The sequence below is a fragment of the Idiotropiscis lumnitzeri genome, chromosome 3 (assembly GCF_059441095.1).
Source record: "Idiotropiscis lumnitzeri isolate Australia: NSW breed Sydney's pygmy pipehorse chromosome 3, RoL_Ilum_1.0, whole genome shotgun sequence".
NCBI classification, from domain to species: domain Eukaryota; kingdom Metazoa; phylum Chordata; class Actinopteri; order Syngnathiformes; family Syngnathidae; genus Idiotropiscis; species Idiotropiscis lumnitzeri.
The window spans coordinates 12,694,774-12,711,488 of NC_142393.1; the positions used below are offsets into that span (position 1 = coordinate 12,694,774).

General features: G+C 42.6%; 1 protein-coding gene and 1 long non-coding RNA gene across 3 annotated transcripts in view; one reads left to right on the plus strand and one right to left on the minus strand.

Moving 5' to 3' along the window:
• The window catches only part of ntsr1 (neurotensin receptor 1 (high affinity)), a 31,805-nt gene extending 16,094 nt beyond the window's left edge, over positions 1-15,711 (plus strand). The window contains exons 2-4 of one of the 2 annotated variants that reach the window (XM_088292261.1): positions 2,989-3,190; positions 6,116-6,194; positions 14,437-15,711. In XM_088292261.1, coding sequence (XP_088148387.1) covers positions 2,989-3,190; positions 6,116-6,194; positions 14,437-14,692 — 537 coding nt within the window. In that variant the 3' untranslated portion in view covers positions 14,693-15,711. Of the gene's footprint in view, positions 1-2,988; positions 3,191-6,109; positions 6,195-14,436 lie in introns of both variants that reach the window. The other variant, XM_088292260.1, reaches the window with a different exon arrangement.
• LOC148339970 (uncharacterized) overlaps positions 1-16,715 on the minus strand; it is a 44,956-nt gene that overhangs the window by 11,003 nt on the left and 17,238 nt on the right. The window lies entirely within an intron of this gene.

Consider the following 16,715-nt stretch of genomic DNA (forward strand, 5'->3'; position numbering starts at 1 on the left):
ACAGCTGTTTGCCATTAATGCATTTTACATTTGAAGAGACAAATAATACAGCAGCGCATTTGACAGATAGATTCCGAAATGTTCCTCACATACTACACATCCATCCATCCGTTATCTGTACCGGTTCTCCTCACAAGTGTCGCAGCGGATGCTGGAGCCTATCCCAGCTATCTTCGGGCAGTAGGCAGGGTGCACCCTGAACTGGGTGTCAGCCAATCGCAGGGGACACAAAGACAAACAACCATATATGCTCACATTCATACCGCGGGACAATTTAGAGTGTTGCATGTTTTTGAAATGTGGGAGGAAGCCGGAGAAGAACCTAAGAACTGAATGTTAAATGAATATCAAAGAACTGGCAAAACGTTAGCTGCTCGCAGACGGTAATGTAGGTGGGAGTGGCGTTAGTGATTGCTCGCCAATGTTTACTTGATGAGGTGTGTGTTTATAATAATAATACATTCAATTTGCAAGCAGCTTTCAAGACCCTTAAGGACACTGTTTGTTCAACTTGGCAAGGGGATCATGAGTGTGTTGCTCCACTTTACATATCTTTTCTTTAGCGGTAGTCGTACTGGGGTCGTGAAGTTGTTGGCGGAACAGAAGTGCTGCCAAATTGCTCTTCACAGCAAACGTTTTTCGGCAGAGTTTAATGTCTCTTTGAACAATGTCATTCTTGCCCAACCCAGAATCAGTTCCAGGCAAAATGAGGATATCATCACTTCCTCCTATTTTGCAACCAATCAGTGGACCCGAATGGGTGCTTTTTGAGGTTGTGTTAATATAAGGAGAAATGCATTTATGTGCTTTACTTTTTCTTTGGTCTTTTGTGCCTTTCTTGCCACAGTTATTCCAAACAAAGTAGCAGAGTCAACAAATGATGTTGAACAAATGATCGGGAATGCAAATAAAAGTGAAGAGAATACTCACTATATTTGACAGGCAGTTTAATTTCCCTTTCATAAGGAGGCTGTGCCAGCTATTAACAGAGAGCGATCAGCGCTTCCAGCGCGCTTGGCATGAGGAGTATGTCATCAATTAGGACCTTGGAAGACTGAGGCATTTTGAGTTAATTATACAGTAACATGAGCATACAAATAATCTCAAATCTGTATCAAAGCTATTATGATGATTACTTGCTATCTATTCATTTTCCATACCGATTAACTTGATAGAGCTGCGGGAGCTGCGGCCTACCCCAGGTGACTGTGTGTGAAAAGCGGAGTACAATTGGTACTGGTTGCGAGTCAATCACAGGGCACATCCCGAGACGGACTTATGGACGCTGAGTGGAATCTGAAGAAATGCTCATAAACATTAGATATTCAGTGACCAAGACCAAACTCAAACTTAGGTCAATAGTAAATCTTTAGAGACAAGAGGGCAAATTAGAAAAATTGGACCTGTGCTCTTAATCAACATGTTCAAAGCCTGTGGAATTGGGACACGTGTGAAAGTGCAGTTCCACCTTGACTTTACCGTGATTTTATGTTTTTTTTTTTGCCTTAACGCCAATTCTTGACATTTGTCGGAGCCATTCAAGCAATGCAACTCAAGTAACAGCAGGTTATTCGTTATCCTAAACCCCTACCGGTGCCGCTGACTGTAAATATCCTTTTCCGACCTGAGGTTCCATCTCATTGTGACGCCAACGTTTGTCTTACTGCTTTCCCCTCAGCTCCCCCCCTTTCAGCTTCAATCAATCTTCACCGTCTTGGAGTCAGAGAACCTTTCCAAGGCAGCCTTTCTGTTCATTAAATCCATTAACATTTTTCATCCACGATTCCCCGCATGGTCTCTGCCGGCATCAACAACACTGACTGGTCACATGCATTCTCCACATTGTAGCTGCGGCAGATGCAAGTGAGCAAATCCAACCGAGTGCTAACTTCAAGCTTTCCTAAGGCTTCATCCTAAACGGCAGCCCAATCACGCAATTTGTTAAACTAATTTATCTTCGGCATGCTCTCTGCCAGCTCGCTCGCCCTGTATCTTCTACTTGTGTCTTTATATCCTGGCCACCTTTGTCCCTTTCTGCAATAGGAGTCTGTTGGAGGTATTTCATTGATTTTTGTCACAATGATTACATCCGTGCAATCTAATGGTATACCATAGATCAATGGTAATAACATTGCAGTGACACTTTCAGAGAGGTATTCAATTACAATACTGTGTGTATTGTTGTTGTTGTGGCTCCCTGTACTGCTAGCAACAACAGCAACACATATTTCGGAATGAATAATCAGTACAGAGAGTGCAATAAACAAAAAGTAGCGGTGAATTCATGGCTTGGGTCAACAACGTTCCCACACCCAACCCTTTTTTCTGTTTAGAATTTATGTCTCAGGCTTTTTTCTATGCCTCTCAGCCGTAGAAAACATACCCCAGACAAAAATGACCTGTCATGTGAAGATGAAGGCAAATATAACACTGGTCAAAACATTTTTTTTTTAAATAAAATGGAAGCAAACTTTTCTTTTTTTTTGTCCAGCGTAACAGTTTTAATAATATAATAAGAGTAATATAATATGTAATATAGTAAAATGATGAGAGCGAGTGGTTGTTTGTCTTTGCGTGCCATGCAGTTGGCTGCCAACCAGTCCAGGTTCTACCCCGCCGACTGCATGTAGCCCAGTGGCCCCCAAACTTTTTTTCTACTGCGGACCAAATTGGCGCCTGAATATGATTTTGGGATGGCGTTATGTTGATGTTAGTAGCAACTATGTAATGTCACTTAAAACGCCGAAAGGTAGAAAACGGAAGTCAAGGTAGCCGTTAGGCCACCATGAGGGCCAACTTCAAAGTAAAAGTCTACTAAGGCTAGTATTGCATTGGCATCAATGACTGAATATATTATTTGCTGATGTGACTTTTGATTCACTTACAATATCTCCTTCAGCAACAATACAAAATTGATATGTGTTCTTTTCTTTTTCTTGGGAGGTAAAGCATTTGACCTAACTTGGTTGTTTTTGTCTTTCTGAAAAGGTGAATGCCTTCTTGTCCTTTGTGGTGCCCATGGTGGCCATTTCAGCACTCAACGGGGTCATCGCCAATCAGCTGTTGCGAATGTTCCATGAGGCCGAGCAAGACAACCGCGTCTGCATCATTGGCGGCAATCCCACCATGCTGAACGTCTCGGTGGAGCCCAATCGTGCTCAGTCACTTCGTCATGGAGTTCTTGTTCTTCGTAAGTTTTAACTCCATTCTACTCAGCCCAGAACCGAATTGCAAAGCTGCCCGCCGTCCGAATTTCATCTGAAGAAAGCCTCCACGGAATGTGAGAAAGTTGAGGGAGCCTATCAGAACATGACGGGTTGGGAGGAAACATACTGGCATCCGTTGTAAACTGCGGGTATTTTAACCTCCAACTGTGAATGACAAGACTAAGCAAGATTGAATACAGAGGGGGAAAAAAACACTCAAAATCGGAGACTGCACTGTGTTTCGATCTGCAATGGACACAGAGAACACTGTGTAAATTTAGACTTCCCTGCCTCCAGTCATGTCCCCGATAATCTAAACTCAGCTCAACTTTATTAATGGAGCACTTTAAAAACAACCACAGTTGCATATAGCGTGCTGTAATTAAAAAATAAATCTGATCCAGTTAAAAAAAATTAAAAACAGAAAACACGATAAAACACAAAAACAACGCTGAGTCTCATGCAGACTTGAAAGCACCACAAAGCACCAAGAGAACCACAATGGAAAAAAGACCTTAGGCTTTATTGCATTTTCTGTCCTCTGCGATGCCTGACTGAGGGACGGGAAGGTTTATTGTGCCGTTTTCTGTGCCATGACCAAATAAGTTCAATCAATCAAATCCACAAACCACACATATAAAGTCTTTTCCACCACCAATGTCGAAATGAGTCGTATGAGGCAGACATCTCCCATGATCACGCGTGATCTCACAAAAATGAATGATACACTCCTGAATATGCACCAATTGGTATTTCCAATGGGACAAGAGGTGGGAGTGCTGTAATATGGTGATGTTGGCAAATAAAGAATTGCTTTGGAAAACATTTCTTGCTATCAGGGGAACCAACTTTTATATAAAAAAATGACATCAGGTAGGACATATTTAGTTTTAATTAAACCCTTTCCTTGTTCATCAGCCAGGGCATTTAATTTATTTATGTCACAGTTCAGGGAGTCAAATGACTCGAGGGTAGTTGGTTTTCCCCTCACATGTAAAGATTTTTGGTTGTAAAAACTGAAAGCCTAATATTATAGATGTCAGCCCTGGCATGTTACAGAGCCAAATCCACTCTTAACAAACCCCGTAAAACATTTTCTTGGCCCCTTTCCACATCAAACCCATCGGTCCATTTTCAAGGGCTTATCCTGTACAGGGTCATACGTACGCTGTAGTCTATCCCGGCCGATTTGGGGCGTGAGGCATGGTACACCCGGGAGTGGTTACCAGTCAAGGAGGAGAAGCAGTAAAGATAATTGATGGGGGTTTTGGAGATCATCGTTTGTGGTATATTTATTATTTAAGGTTTGACCATTATTGTAGTTAATTCAAAACATTTTGGGGGCCGCATTAATCATTCAATTTTTTATTTATTTATTTATTTTTGATTCACTACAGGCCTAGGTCCCGATCCCCCGTCATTAGTGGGAGTCTACTGTAACTAATTGTCAGCATCATAAAAACATGCAATAATTGTGCAAGATTTTTTTTTTTTAGTAAAAGCTTTGCATACTTGTCATCCAAGTGCAAATATTAATTAAACACTTAGAATAGTAAAATGGAAAAATGCTCTTCTTAAATAATGAAGGCATAATTGCACTATGCGTCACTTTTTTTTTTTTTTGCTTATTGTCACACATCAAGTATAAAAAGACATTAACCACTCTAAAACATAAAAATAATAAAACAGTCTACCTTAACGTTGATACGCGTCCAAACCTGTGGTGATCTCTGGAGTCTTACACTGTTTACATCACAACTTCACTTCCTACGTTTATTCTTTTAACACCTCAAGTGGATCATTCTCCTTGGTTTGAACTAAAAAAAAGGCAAAGCTAGTGTGCACGAGGAGAGAAAGTGTGGTCGAACGCGATGACTGTTGCCGGTCAGAATCGGAAGAGGCTGAGCGTGGAGCTGGCTGGCATTCTGCAGAAAGCTGCAGACAAATAACACCTCCCACCTACCCTTGACTTAATGGTGAAGGTCTGCCTTGTCTGCAGACATTTAAAACTCAGTTGAGGTCCCCCTTTGCATGATAAATGACGTTTGAGGGGTTTTAAGAGCACTGCATTACACATAAACAGACAGACAGATAGATAGATAGACAGATGATTTACTTCCTCTAAGTATAGAAACCTTGTGTTCCATTCAGTGATTCAAACTATTGATTTGCACTTAATGCCAAGCAGCTCATTCTTACTTAAGCTTATTTCACCCCTGCTGCCTATTTCATTATCTTTTTCATTTTTTAATTTACCTTTAGAATAGAGAGTCATGGATTTTTTTCACTTCAGGCTTGTTCAGCGGCGGCAGTCATTCATTGAGATATTAGATTTTATTTATTTGTTGAGCAGCCGTGCTTAAAAGCATTAGGAAGATAAATGTCAGCGGGATACAGATTGACAAAAATAATCTAATGTAGTTGTGTTTAGATGTTAATGTGTTTTCGGGATATTGCATTTCTCAACACAAAATATAATTCATAAACTGAAATGAAAACTGGACTGTATATTGTTTAAAAAAAAAAAAACGCAATTTGATCACTCTATTTTGGTACATTAGGAGCATATATCTGGTTTTATCTGCTGGACCGTCACTAGACTGCTTTCATAAGCTAACATTTGTGGCATTTTAAAATGAAAATTCAATGGAATAATGTCACGAGACTGCTTTGAAATGTCCAAGTGAAATTTCAAATGACAAAATGCTATTGTAGACGGCCTTTCTCAAATTGCTGGATATTCTTTAGTGTATAATAAGTTTGAAATAAGAATGAAATGGAAAAACCTAAGACAAGAAATGAAACATTTTGTGAAAAATAAATTGGGTTCTGTATGATTTTGTGTCACCACTTTTTCTTTCTTATATATTGTTTGAGGTTTCTTATGCATTCTATCTGTTTAGGAGCAGTGGTCATCGCCTTCGTGGTCTGCTGGCTGCCTTATCATGCCCGCCGCCTCATGTTCTGCTACGTCTCTGACTGGTCCGAGTGAGTGATATCTCTTCTCATCACAGCATCTCCCTGTGTTTGTGAGCATTGCATGCCTGAACATGACCATGTTACATACAAATACCCATCGGCTGTAGGTGCCTCTTGGAAGGCTATCGGTTGAGAGAATCTGCCAATGAGACGATTCATCTTGTTTATTGGATTTAACATTCTCATCCTGGCTCTTGTTTCTGCTCCCTCGTTGAATGATTAGCATTTATAATCCTCCTGTTATCTTATCAAGCAAGTTAAATAGAAAAAATAACAACCACTGACCTGTATAAAAAAATCACTTTTGTGTTTTAATGTATTATTACACTGCTATCTAAACCTTTTAGCATAAAAAACTTTCTCTTATCAAGAATGGTAACATAATTCCTCAAGAATAACACACACTTGAGTAGCCAACATCATATACACCTTAGTATATGTGCAGAAGGTTTTTTTTGTGCTTTTTTGGGGAGCCTTGGGGTAGAGGATGTGCTCCATATGAACCAATGTAATTTTATTAGTTGCTGCTCAAAAATGGGTCGTAAAAGCTGTTCTCTTGGAAATCACTTTCTCCTCGCTAATAAAAGGTTGATAAAAAGAGCTTACACCCTTCAGAGCTTGCGTTCTCATCCAGCAGACTCTTCAGCAATTTTTACAGAAAGTTTAATTTTGTATTAGTTCAACAGACCAATGAATGAGTAAATGATCAAATTTGTTGCACCAATTTAGACTGTGTATCGCAACAGACTTGTGCTGGTCATTAAAAGAGATTTCCATTGGTGCGAATGAAAGTATGAATGTTGTCTGAATGTGCCATACGACTAGCAAACCTCTTCAGAAGTCAGATGGAATAGGTTCCAGATCACCCGCAGACCGAAAGACGAAAAAGTGGATATAGAAAATGGATGGATGGAAAGGATTTATTATTTTTGGACAAGGAGAAAATGTCAAGATGGACTTGAGAATCCTGAGACTCAGACTGCACTGAGCTTTGTCACGTTCAAATGCACAAACTAAGTGCAGTGTCAAGTCTACGGTCTTCTCAAGTATCAAACTGCTTTATTCTATTATGACTCCATTTATCAAAACGCAGCCAGCTGTAATGCTGACGCTAACAGTAATATTTCCACATCAATGACAGCAAGCTTAAAGCTCAACATATGATTAATTGGACCCATTTCAAGAGTAGTTGTAATTGTCAGTTTAATGGCTGATGATTTGTATTCTGTTGAAAATTCTTCCAGTGCTAATTGGTGGATGTGTCAAACACCCCCCCCCCCCCCACCCTTAATGAACAAAACCTAGAGAGTATATATTTATAATGAAAAGGTCACGCTCAAAACAATCCCACTTGTCCTCCTCATTCCTATGCTCATTCATCTTTAATGGTGCACTCGTATGCTGACCGACACTCGCGTCATTGACTGTGTGCACCCATGTCTCGCGCCTCCATCTCTTCCAACAGAACTGATCAATGGAGCGGGGCTCTCGTAAGTGAGATGGTGTATAAGATATCAATGTTATGACTGACCAATATTGTATGTTTACTGCCTGGGCCCCCGAGTGACACATGGCTCCTCCATGCGTCCCAATTTGATTATTAGAGATAAAATAGTCCACATAAGATTTGCAACTACTATTACAGAGTCATTATTTGTGTGCAAAAGCCTCGGCCTTTAACACCGGACATCTTACATACTGCATCAGCTTCTGTAGACCGACTTACTGACTTCTGTATATCTTCAGTTCAGTCCTTTTTTACCAACGTGCTGTTGTTATCTTTGCTTGTGTATTACCAGACGTACGCACAACAAATCTAAATACCTAATTTAGTTTAGTTGCTTAGTTTTTTTTTTTGCGTTCTCTGTCTCTTTGGTTTTTCTATGTCTATACAAAGGGGCAGATTAAGTATCTACTCAACTATCTACTCTTACATTTACATTGATAGACAATTTTGAGTCTTCAATGAACCTAGCATGCATGTTTTAGGAGTGGGGGAGGAAGTTGAAGTCCCTGGAGAAAACCCACAAAAGTATGGAGGGAACTGCGAACGAGGGTTGAGCGATATTTTGGTGATACGGTATTCCGCAGTGTCTAAAAATCGCAACACTTTCAAAACCGTAATAAACAACGCAGCGCATGAGTAACTAATTGATATTAAATCTATATTTTTGATAGCACAGACAACTGAGCAGTTATGTTTTCAACTCAATATTACTGTAACAAAACTAAACTAATAGTAGGCTTCAATGTATTTTGTAACTGTACAGGGGTTGACATTCTATTAGTTACATGAAAGCGCATAATGACATGAGACATGAGGCACGTTCAGAAATTCACTCTGATGCTTGTGCACTACTCTGATGAGATTGGATGTGTTCTGAGGAGCAGAGTGCGCTCCATTCCCATTCATAACCGAATGGAGCCAGCGCTGGTGCATGGTGTCTCGAGTCATAGCACGTAGAGCGCCACTGGCACTCAGATTGCTGTGCACTTGGAAGAAGCAAACGACAAATTTGAGCAACACTCAGAGTATTTCCGAAGGTGCCCAAGATGCCGTCGCGCAGCTCGTGACTCCAGCGCATTGATCCTCCCTGCACCCCAAAAACACAATTATGCAATTTGGCACATTTTTTTCATGTGTTAGTTCAAACACCAACAGTGCAACAAGTTGACAAGTGGTGCAAGATATTTTGAAACGCTACAGGGGCTGACGATCATTGAGGAAAAGGCAGGAAAATGCGTATATTTCAGGCAGACGGCAGGCGGTGCATAGATAATGATGGATAGAACATCAATGTTGATAGAAATAACACATTATAAAATAACACGTTGCCTGTATCATAGCTGCATGTCTGATTACCACCCAAAGCCAACTAGATGGCAATTCAAAAGCAGAAATTAGCAGTTGTTTGTTGGTCAAATATATTTCTAGGTTGGTATTACCCCAGTTTTAAGATCACTGCATTGGCTTTTCGCGTGTTTCAGGATTGATTTTAAAGTTCTTTTACGACTTTGTTAAGGTCTTAAGGGTCTTGGGCTATCACAGGGGTCATCAATCCTGTTCCCATTGGGCCGCAGTCGTGCCTGTTTTCCATAACTCAGTGCTGCAACAAAACTGATTCATACGATTAGATAATCAGCGAGGTCTGCAGGAGCTGGATAACCATCTTGATCATTTGAATGAGGCATGTTGCAGCAGGGAGACATGAGGAACAGCATTGAAGACCCCCTGGGCCATCATGTCTATATGACATGCCTTTATCATATGTATCAGCCCTCTGGCACAGGCCTTTTAATTTTTCCCAGAGCCAGAACAAAAACTTATGAAGAGATTGCAGCCATTATGGTCCGCGCCTCTGGAACAATCTGCCAGAGGGCATCAATGCTGAAAAGACTGTTAAAATTTTTAAAAGGAGGCTCAAGACTCATCTATTTAGTTTAGCCTTTAGGTTAGTTCTGCTTTTTTTCATATACATATATATTTGATCTCTTCCTTACTTCCCGAAATTCAGTTAACTATTTCTTTAATTCTTATATCTATGATTTATTCATTTATCAGTTTAATACATTTTTATTTCATTTTATTGTCTCTCCTATTATCCTTCATTTTTGTTGTTTGATTATATAAAGCACTTGGTGTTGTATGTATGAAAAGTGCTAACCAGTTTGATATGCTGTGATTTTAGTTATCTCACACAATACCTTTCTTTATGTCTGCTGTATGTAAACAATAAGTTACTTCCATGTTTAACATTTTCCAGGACAATTTTCTGTTATCAGGATATAATGGCAGTTAAATAGCATGAGAAAATAAAACGTGTGGTGGAAAAACGGCATAATTTAATTGGGCACTTAAATCTGTGTGACTAATTGCATGAGGTGCGTGATAAGATTATTTTTCAAAGAACTGGTGGGGGTCAGCTGACCCTTTTGTGTTATCTAGGTGTATTGCCTGGAATAAATCAGACAGTAATGAACAGATTCAGTGGTCCGGCAGAGAAGGAGAGAGGGTACATGAGGTCAAAGTGATGTGTTCAAGGCTGTTTAGAATATTCAAGGAAGTACACTTGTTGGCACACTTCCATAAAAGAAAGACATGAATACAATGACACCTGACAAACATAAAAATCTATAAAAATTATGCTCATAAAATTCTAAATGTTAATGAGATTCTTTTAATATTTGATGCTGGTGAAGTTGACATAAGTGGAGATGCTTGCATAAAATTTGGTGAAGATTAATTGCAGTTTTATGACTCAGAGCAATGTGAAGCCTGGTTGCCATGCAGTGAGAAGTAGGAGGTCTGGCTCGCTACACCTGCTTGAAGCTTCATAAGAATGTATCCAACCTCTCTGACAAAACACGACCAGCTTGATTGCTCTGTAGGTACTGATACGCCTTAGAGCTATTCAGAATGTCTCAAGCAACAAGAGTTCAGTGAGTAGTTAGACATGTGACTCGACCTTGTCATTGGCCTCCTACATTAGCAGGAAGCGAGATTGAAATGTTTTCTATTATAAGATCCAACAAGTGGCGTTCCCAGATTATTAAATTCTGTCATAGAAAGTGGACTCGCACAGTTTCCAGACAAACAAAAGGCCGGTTTTGCTATTCTGGAAGTTGTGTGTAGGAGTAAGATGGATACACATATAATGTAGACACACGACTAAGGAGCATCCATACATCCATCCATTATCCGCCGCTTATCCGGGGTCGGGTCGCGGAGGCAGCAGTTTCAGCAGGGAAGTCCAGACTTCCCGCTCCCCAGCCACATCTTCCAGCTCTGCCGGAGGGATGCCGAGGCGTTCCCAGGCCAGCTGGGAGACGTAGTCTCTCCAGCGTGTCCTGAGTCATCCTCTGGGCCTCCTGCCGGTGGGACATGCTCGGAACACCTCCCCAGGGAGGCGTCCAGGAGGCATCCTAAACAGATGCCCGAGCCACCTCATCTGGCTCCTCTCTACGTGGAGGAACAGCGGCTCGACACCGAGTCCCTCCCGGATGGCCGAGCTTTTCACCCTATCTCTAAGGGAAAGCCCAGACACCCTGCGGAGGAAACTCATTTCGGCCGCTTGTATCCGAGATCTTGTTCTTTCGGTCGCGACCCACAGCTCGTGACCATAGGTGAGGGTAGGAACGTAGATCGACCGGTAAATCGAGAGCTTCGCCTTTTGGCTCAGCTCCCTCTTCACCACGACAGACCGATACAGCGTCCGCATCACAGCGGAGGCTGCACCGATCCGCCTGTCGATCTCTCGCTCCGTCCTCCCCTCACTCGTAAACAAGACCCCAAGATACTTAAACTCCTCCACTTGGGGTAGGATCTCCTCCCCGACCTGGAGAGCGCACTCCACCCTTTTCCGACTGAGAACCATGGTCTCAGATTTAGAGGTGCTGATCTTCATTCCAACCGCTTCACACTCGGCTGCGAACCGCTCCAGTGAGAGTTGGAGATCACGGCCTGAGGAAGCCAACAGTACCACATCATCTGCGAAAAGCAGAGATGAAATACTGAGGTCACCAAACCGGATCCCCTCATCGCCTCGACTGCGCCTAGAAATTCTGTCCATAAAAGTTATGAACAGGATCGGCGACAAAGGGCAGCCTTGGCGGAGTCCAACCCTCACTGGAAACGAATCCGACTTATTGCCAGCAATGCGGACCAAACTCTGACATCGGTGGTACAGGGACCCAACTGCCCGTATCAAGGGGCTCGGTACCCCGTACTCCTGGAGCACGCTCCACAGAACTCCCCGTGGGACACGGTCGAACGCCTTCTCCAAGTCCACAAAACACATGTAGACTGGTTGGGCGAACTCCCATGCACCCTCAAGGACCCTGTAGAGAGTGTAGAGCTGGTCCACCGTTCCTCGGCCAGGACGAAAACCACACTGCTCCTCTTGGATCTGATATTCAACCTCCCGACGGACCCACCTCTCCAGTACCCCTGAGTAGACCTTACCAGGGAGGCTGAGGAGTGTGATTCCTCTATAATTGGAACACACCCTCCGGTCCCCCTTCTTAAAAAGGGGGACCACCACCCCGGTCTGCCAATCCAGAGGCACTGTCCCCGATGTCCATGCAATGTTGTAGAGGCGTGTCAACCATGACCGCCCCACAACATCCAGAGCCCTAAGGAACTCCGGGCGGATCTCATCCACCCCCGGGGCCTTGCCACCGAGGAGCTTGTTAACCACCTCGGTTACTTCAGCCCCTGAGATAGATGAGTCCACCACGGAGTCCTCAGGCTCTGCTTCCTCAATGGAAGGCGTGTCGGTAGAATTGAGGAGGTCTTCGAAGTATTCTCCCCACCGACTCACAACGTCCCGAGTCGAGGTCAGCAGCACCCCATCTCCACTATAAATAGTGTTGATGGTGCACTGGTTTCCTCTCCTGAGACGACGGATGGTGGACCAGAATTTCTTCGAAGCCGTCTGGAAGTCGTTTTCCATGGCCTCACCGAACTCCTCCCACGCCCGAGTTTTTGCTTCGGCAACCACCAAAGGCGTATTCCGCTTGGCCAGTCGGTACCTGTTAGCTGCCTCCGGAGTCCCACAGGCCAAAAAGGCCCGATAGGACTCTTTCTTCAGCCTGACAGCATCCCTTACCGCCGGTGTCCACCAGCGGGTTCGGGGGTTGCCGCCACGACAGGCACCGACTACTTTACGTCCTCAGCTTTGATCGGCTGCTTCAACAATGGAGGCACGAAACATGGTCCACTCAGACTCAATGTCCCCCGCCTCCCCCGGTAAGTGGGCGAAGTTCTGCCGGAGGTGGGAGTTGAAACTCTTTCTGACAGGGGATTCTGCCAAGCGTTCCCAGCAGACCCTCACAATACGCTTGGGTCTGCCGGGTCAGACCGGCATCTTCCCCCACCATCGGAGCCAACTCACCACCAGGTGGTGATCAGTTGACAGCTCCGCCCCTCTCTTCAACCGAGTGTCCAAAACATGCGGCTGCAAATCCGTTGACACGACTACAAAGTCGATCATCGAACTGCGGCCTAGGGTGCCTAGTGCATATAGGGCCCAATTTTGGTGCCCAGGGCAATTTTCGGGCAAAGTCTAACTATGCGTACGAGAGAAATTTTCTGTCTTTTGGCATCTTCGGAGATGGGCAGCTTTGAGTGCATTTAAAAATGGCCATTTGCGTTGTTCTTGGACAGAAGACAGATGACTCGAATCCCAACCAATCGAAGTGGCTTCCCTCATTCCCTTAAAATTCAGCGCAGGTGAGGCGTGGTGTCTACGAGGCAGAAGCATAACCTGACTCACTGGTGTCCATGGGGACTCCCTTCCACCACACAGATGCGTCCGTGTGTGAGAAGAATGACTACTTCCACATATTACTTTATGAATTGTCCTTCTTGCACTTTTTTGTAAGGTAATTAATGGTGATAATGAGCTCTGATAGTTGTTTCTCCAAACAGCAACACAATATTGTAAATAGGGTGGAACTGGGGAACAGTGAACATGTGGAGCAGTTTATGGTCTCCTCTTTCTTTGGCTTTGTTAATGATGGCAATGTTTCTTGCAACTATAAATTGATGCTTAGTTTGTGGCCTCTAGCAAATCCTCTCATGGGTTACAGCTTACTACGCCTTGAAGTCCAACATATTGAACACATACTTTAATCCATTCTATTTGTATCTGTACCTGAGTATCTGTCATTGATTTCCAAATACGATTTAGTCTGTTTTGATCACATTTAATGGTTGTTTATCATTCAACGACATAGGACTCTTCAATCCCTTTGAAATAGTTTCCTTAAATCACCTGAGCAGAAATGGGGGCGAGGGATTTACGTGTGGAAACTATGACAGATTTAATATTGCAGGTATAATAGAAAAGTCATTAATGTATAAAATGAACAGCTGGATCCCAATACTGATCACTGAGGAACACGATTTGTCCAAACATTTTGAATAGTGATTCTAAAACTTCAAAAACTGTTGCTAACTTGTTACGAGACTCAAAAAATTGAAGAAGACTGAAACTAAAACCAATAAAGGTAATGTTATTTTTTTGGGCTATAAAAAAGGCAAAAACAAGCACTTTAATATAAATTGATATCAAATGAGAAGAGAGAAAAAAGCAGTTGAGCAGTTACAGCATAAAGTTACCCACCCAGTGCACCTGTAGGCTCATAAATAAATTGGACAGAGCCAGTTTGATTGAGTGCTGAATCCCAGTAATATGCAATGAAAGTTTTCCAGAAAGTAACAATGCTTCCACTCTATGTTCCCTCCCAGTAACCTGTATGACTTCTACCACTACTTCTACATGCTGACCAACGTCCTATTCTACGTCAGCTCGGCTATCAACCCCGTCCTCTACAACTTGGTTTCAACCCCCTTCCGCCAGATCTTCTTCTCCACGCTGCGCTACTTCTGCATGCCCTGCCGTCACTCCCCCAGGAGGCGCCCTGGCCCTCTGACCCGACACTCTCTCAGCATCTCCAGCAACCACACGCTCTCCACCAACATTATCAAGGAGACAGCCTACTGATTCTATTAGACCGCGTTGGCATACAAAGCGGTAACACCAACACCAACCGTTGCCATTTTGTGATTACCAGTATCTGTCGAGGATTTGGAGACGATCCAGAACTTGGACCTTGACTGTGAAAAATTGTGAAATAAAAATCTGATTGCGTGTGTGTTGCTAAAAACTGAACAAGAACTTTAATCGTGATGCTAATGCTAACACAATGAAGGTGTAGTTGGAGTTGTGACGACAAAGCATAGTTTTTATAAGTCAGAGCAGCATCGACACACAGCACACAATGTTTTTTTTTCTTATAGCTACTACAAATTGTGGTCGATTTAACCTCCACATTTAGAGAAAAGAATCAAATCAATGGTCTGTTCCTTTCAACAATCACAAAAATTAAATGGTTACATAAATGTAAGGGCAATTCCACAACTGGACAATTTAGTCACCATCAATTTTTAAACACAGACAGGATTTGTTGCTTTTACCAGATACTCGAGCACCTGAAAACCATGTTTCAAATGCAAACAAATCATTTACAATCAATGTAACAGCATTTTCTCTAACAGTAACAATGGTTTCAAGTAATGGTAATAAGCGCATGCTCGATGTGGTTGCTGCTATTCTAACTGATCAATATCTTAGCTAATTGCTAAAATAAGAAAAGCTTCATGTCTTTTCAGAAAATATGAGTTTCATACCTGTATAAAATGTACTCCAATTCTGGAATTATCCATGCATCTCAAAGTAGCGCACAACGCAACACACTCTCTACATTTACTGATTTGAACAAGTACAATACGATAAAACTTTATTTGGATAGCTCATTTCATAACAGTTGCAGCTGTAGTAGAGCGCTTTACAGAGAATATAACACAAAGTAGCAATAATTCAAAAACAAAGACAGTGACAACAGTAAGTTAAAATACAAATTTGTGATACTAACACAATAGACACCAGAAAACAGCAGAACAGTGAAAAGTCTCAAGTTGCATCGGAAGCCAGGAAAGAAAAATGTAGCTTCAAACGAGTTTTAAAAATGGACTAGCGGGGGGGGGTCATGCCTAATAATGGAAGGTCATTTTAGAAGAAAGGACCATCAACAGAAAACGCTCGATCCCCTCTGAGGCTCCACTTAGTCCTCGGTACCCTCATTAGCATTTGGTCCGCAGGCCTGAGGCACCGGGCAGATGCATAGGGGTAGAGGAGCTCAGAGAGGCTGAGACGAGGCCATTTAAAGATTGGAATACAAATAGCTGCATCTTAAAATTAACTCAAAATTGCACTGGGAGCCAGTGAAGAGAGGCCAGAATTGGACTTATGTGCTCCCTCCCCAAGTTGGAGGCAACAACTGGACACGCTTGCGGGAGGACTGGCTGACTCCAAAATAAGGTACATTACAATAAACAAAGGCATGAATTACTGGTATTAAGTGCTGTTGCGAAAGAAAGGGTTTCACAATAGCCAGCTGCCAAAGATGAAAGAAGCTCCATCAAAGAACAAGACTGATTCGCCGTTCCAATTTGAAATCGATGACCAAAATTTGAGGCTGTTGGTTTCTGATAAGAACCCAGGACCCCAGGTCAATAGGTGGAATGTAGCGGCGCCACTGGGACCAATCACCATAACTTCTGGGGTTTTTTCATGTAAATTTAAGAAATTCAGGAACATCCAGGTTTTGATTTCCTCAAGACAGGACAAAAGTTGTCTTATGGAGAAAGCGACTGTTTTGGACATCGGGACACAGATCTCACCGTCATCCGCATAGCAGTGGAAGGAAATTCCATGTTAACCTAAGGGCAGCAAATACAGTGAAAACAGGAAGGGCCTCAAAATAGAACCCTGAGCAACACCATATGACAGAGGGGCAGAGTGAGACTCAGCACAGCCTAGGTTAACACAAAATGTCTTTCGAGCGTAAGAGGATCTGAACCACTCTAGGCTGCTACCACTAATGCCCACCTTGTGGTGTAAATGAGCCAGTAGAAAACTGTATCAAATGCTGCAGTTAGATCCAACAAAACAAGACACACATAGC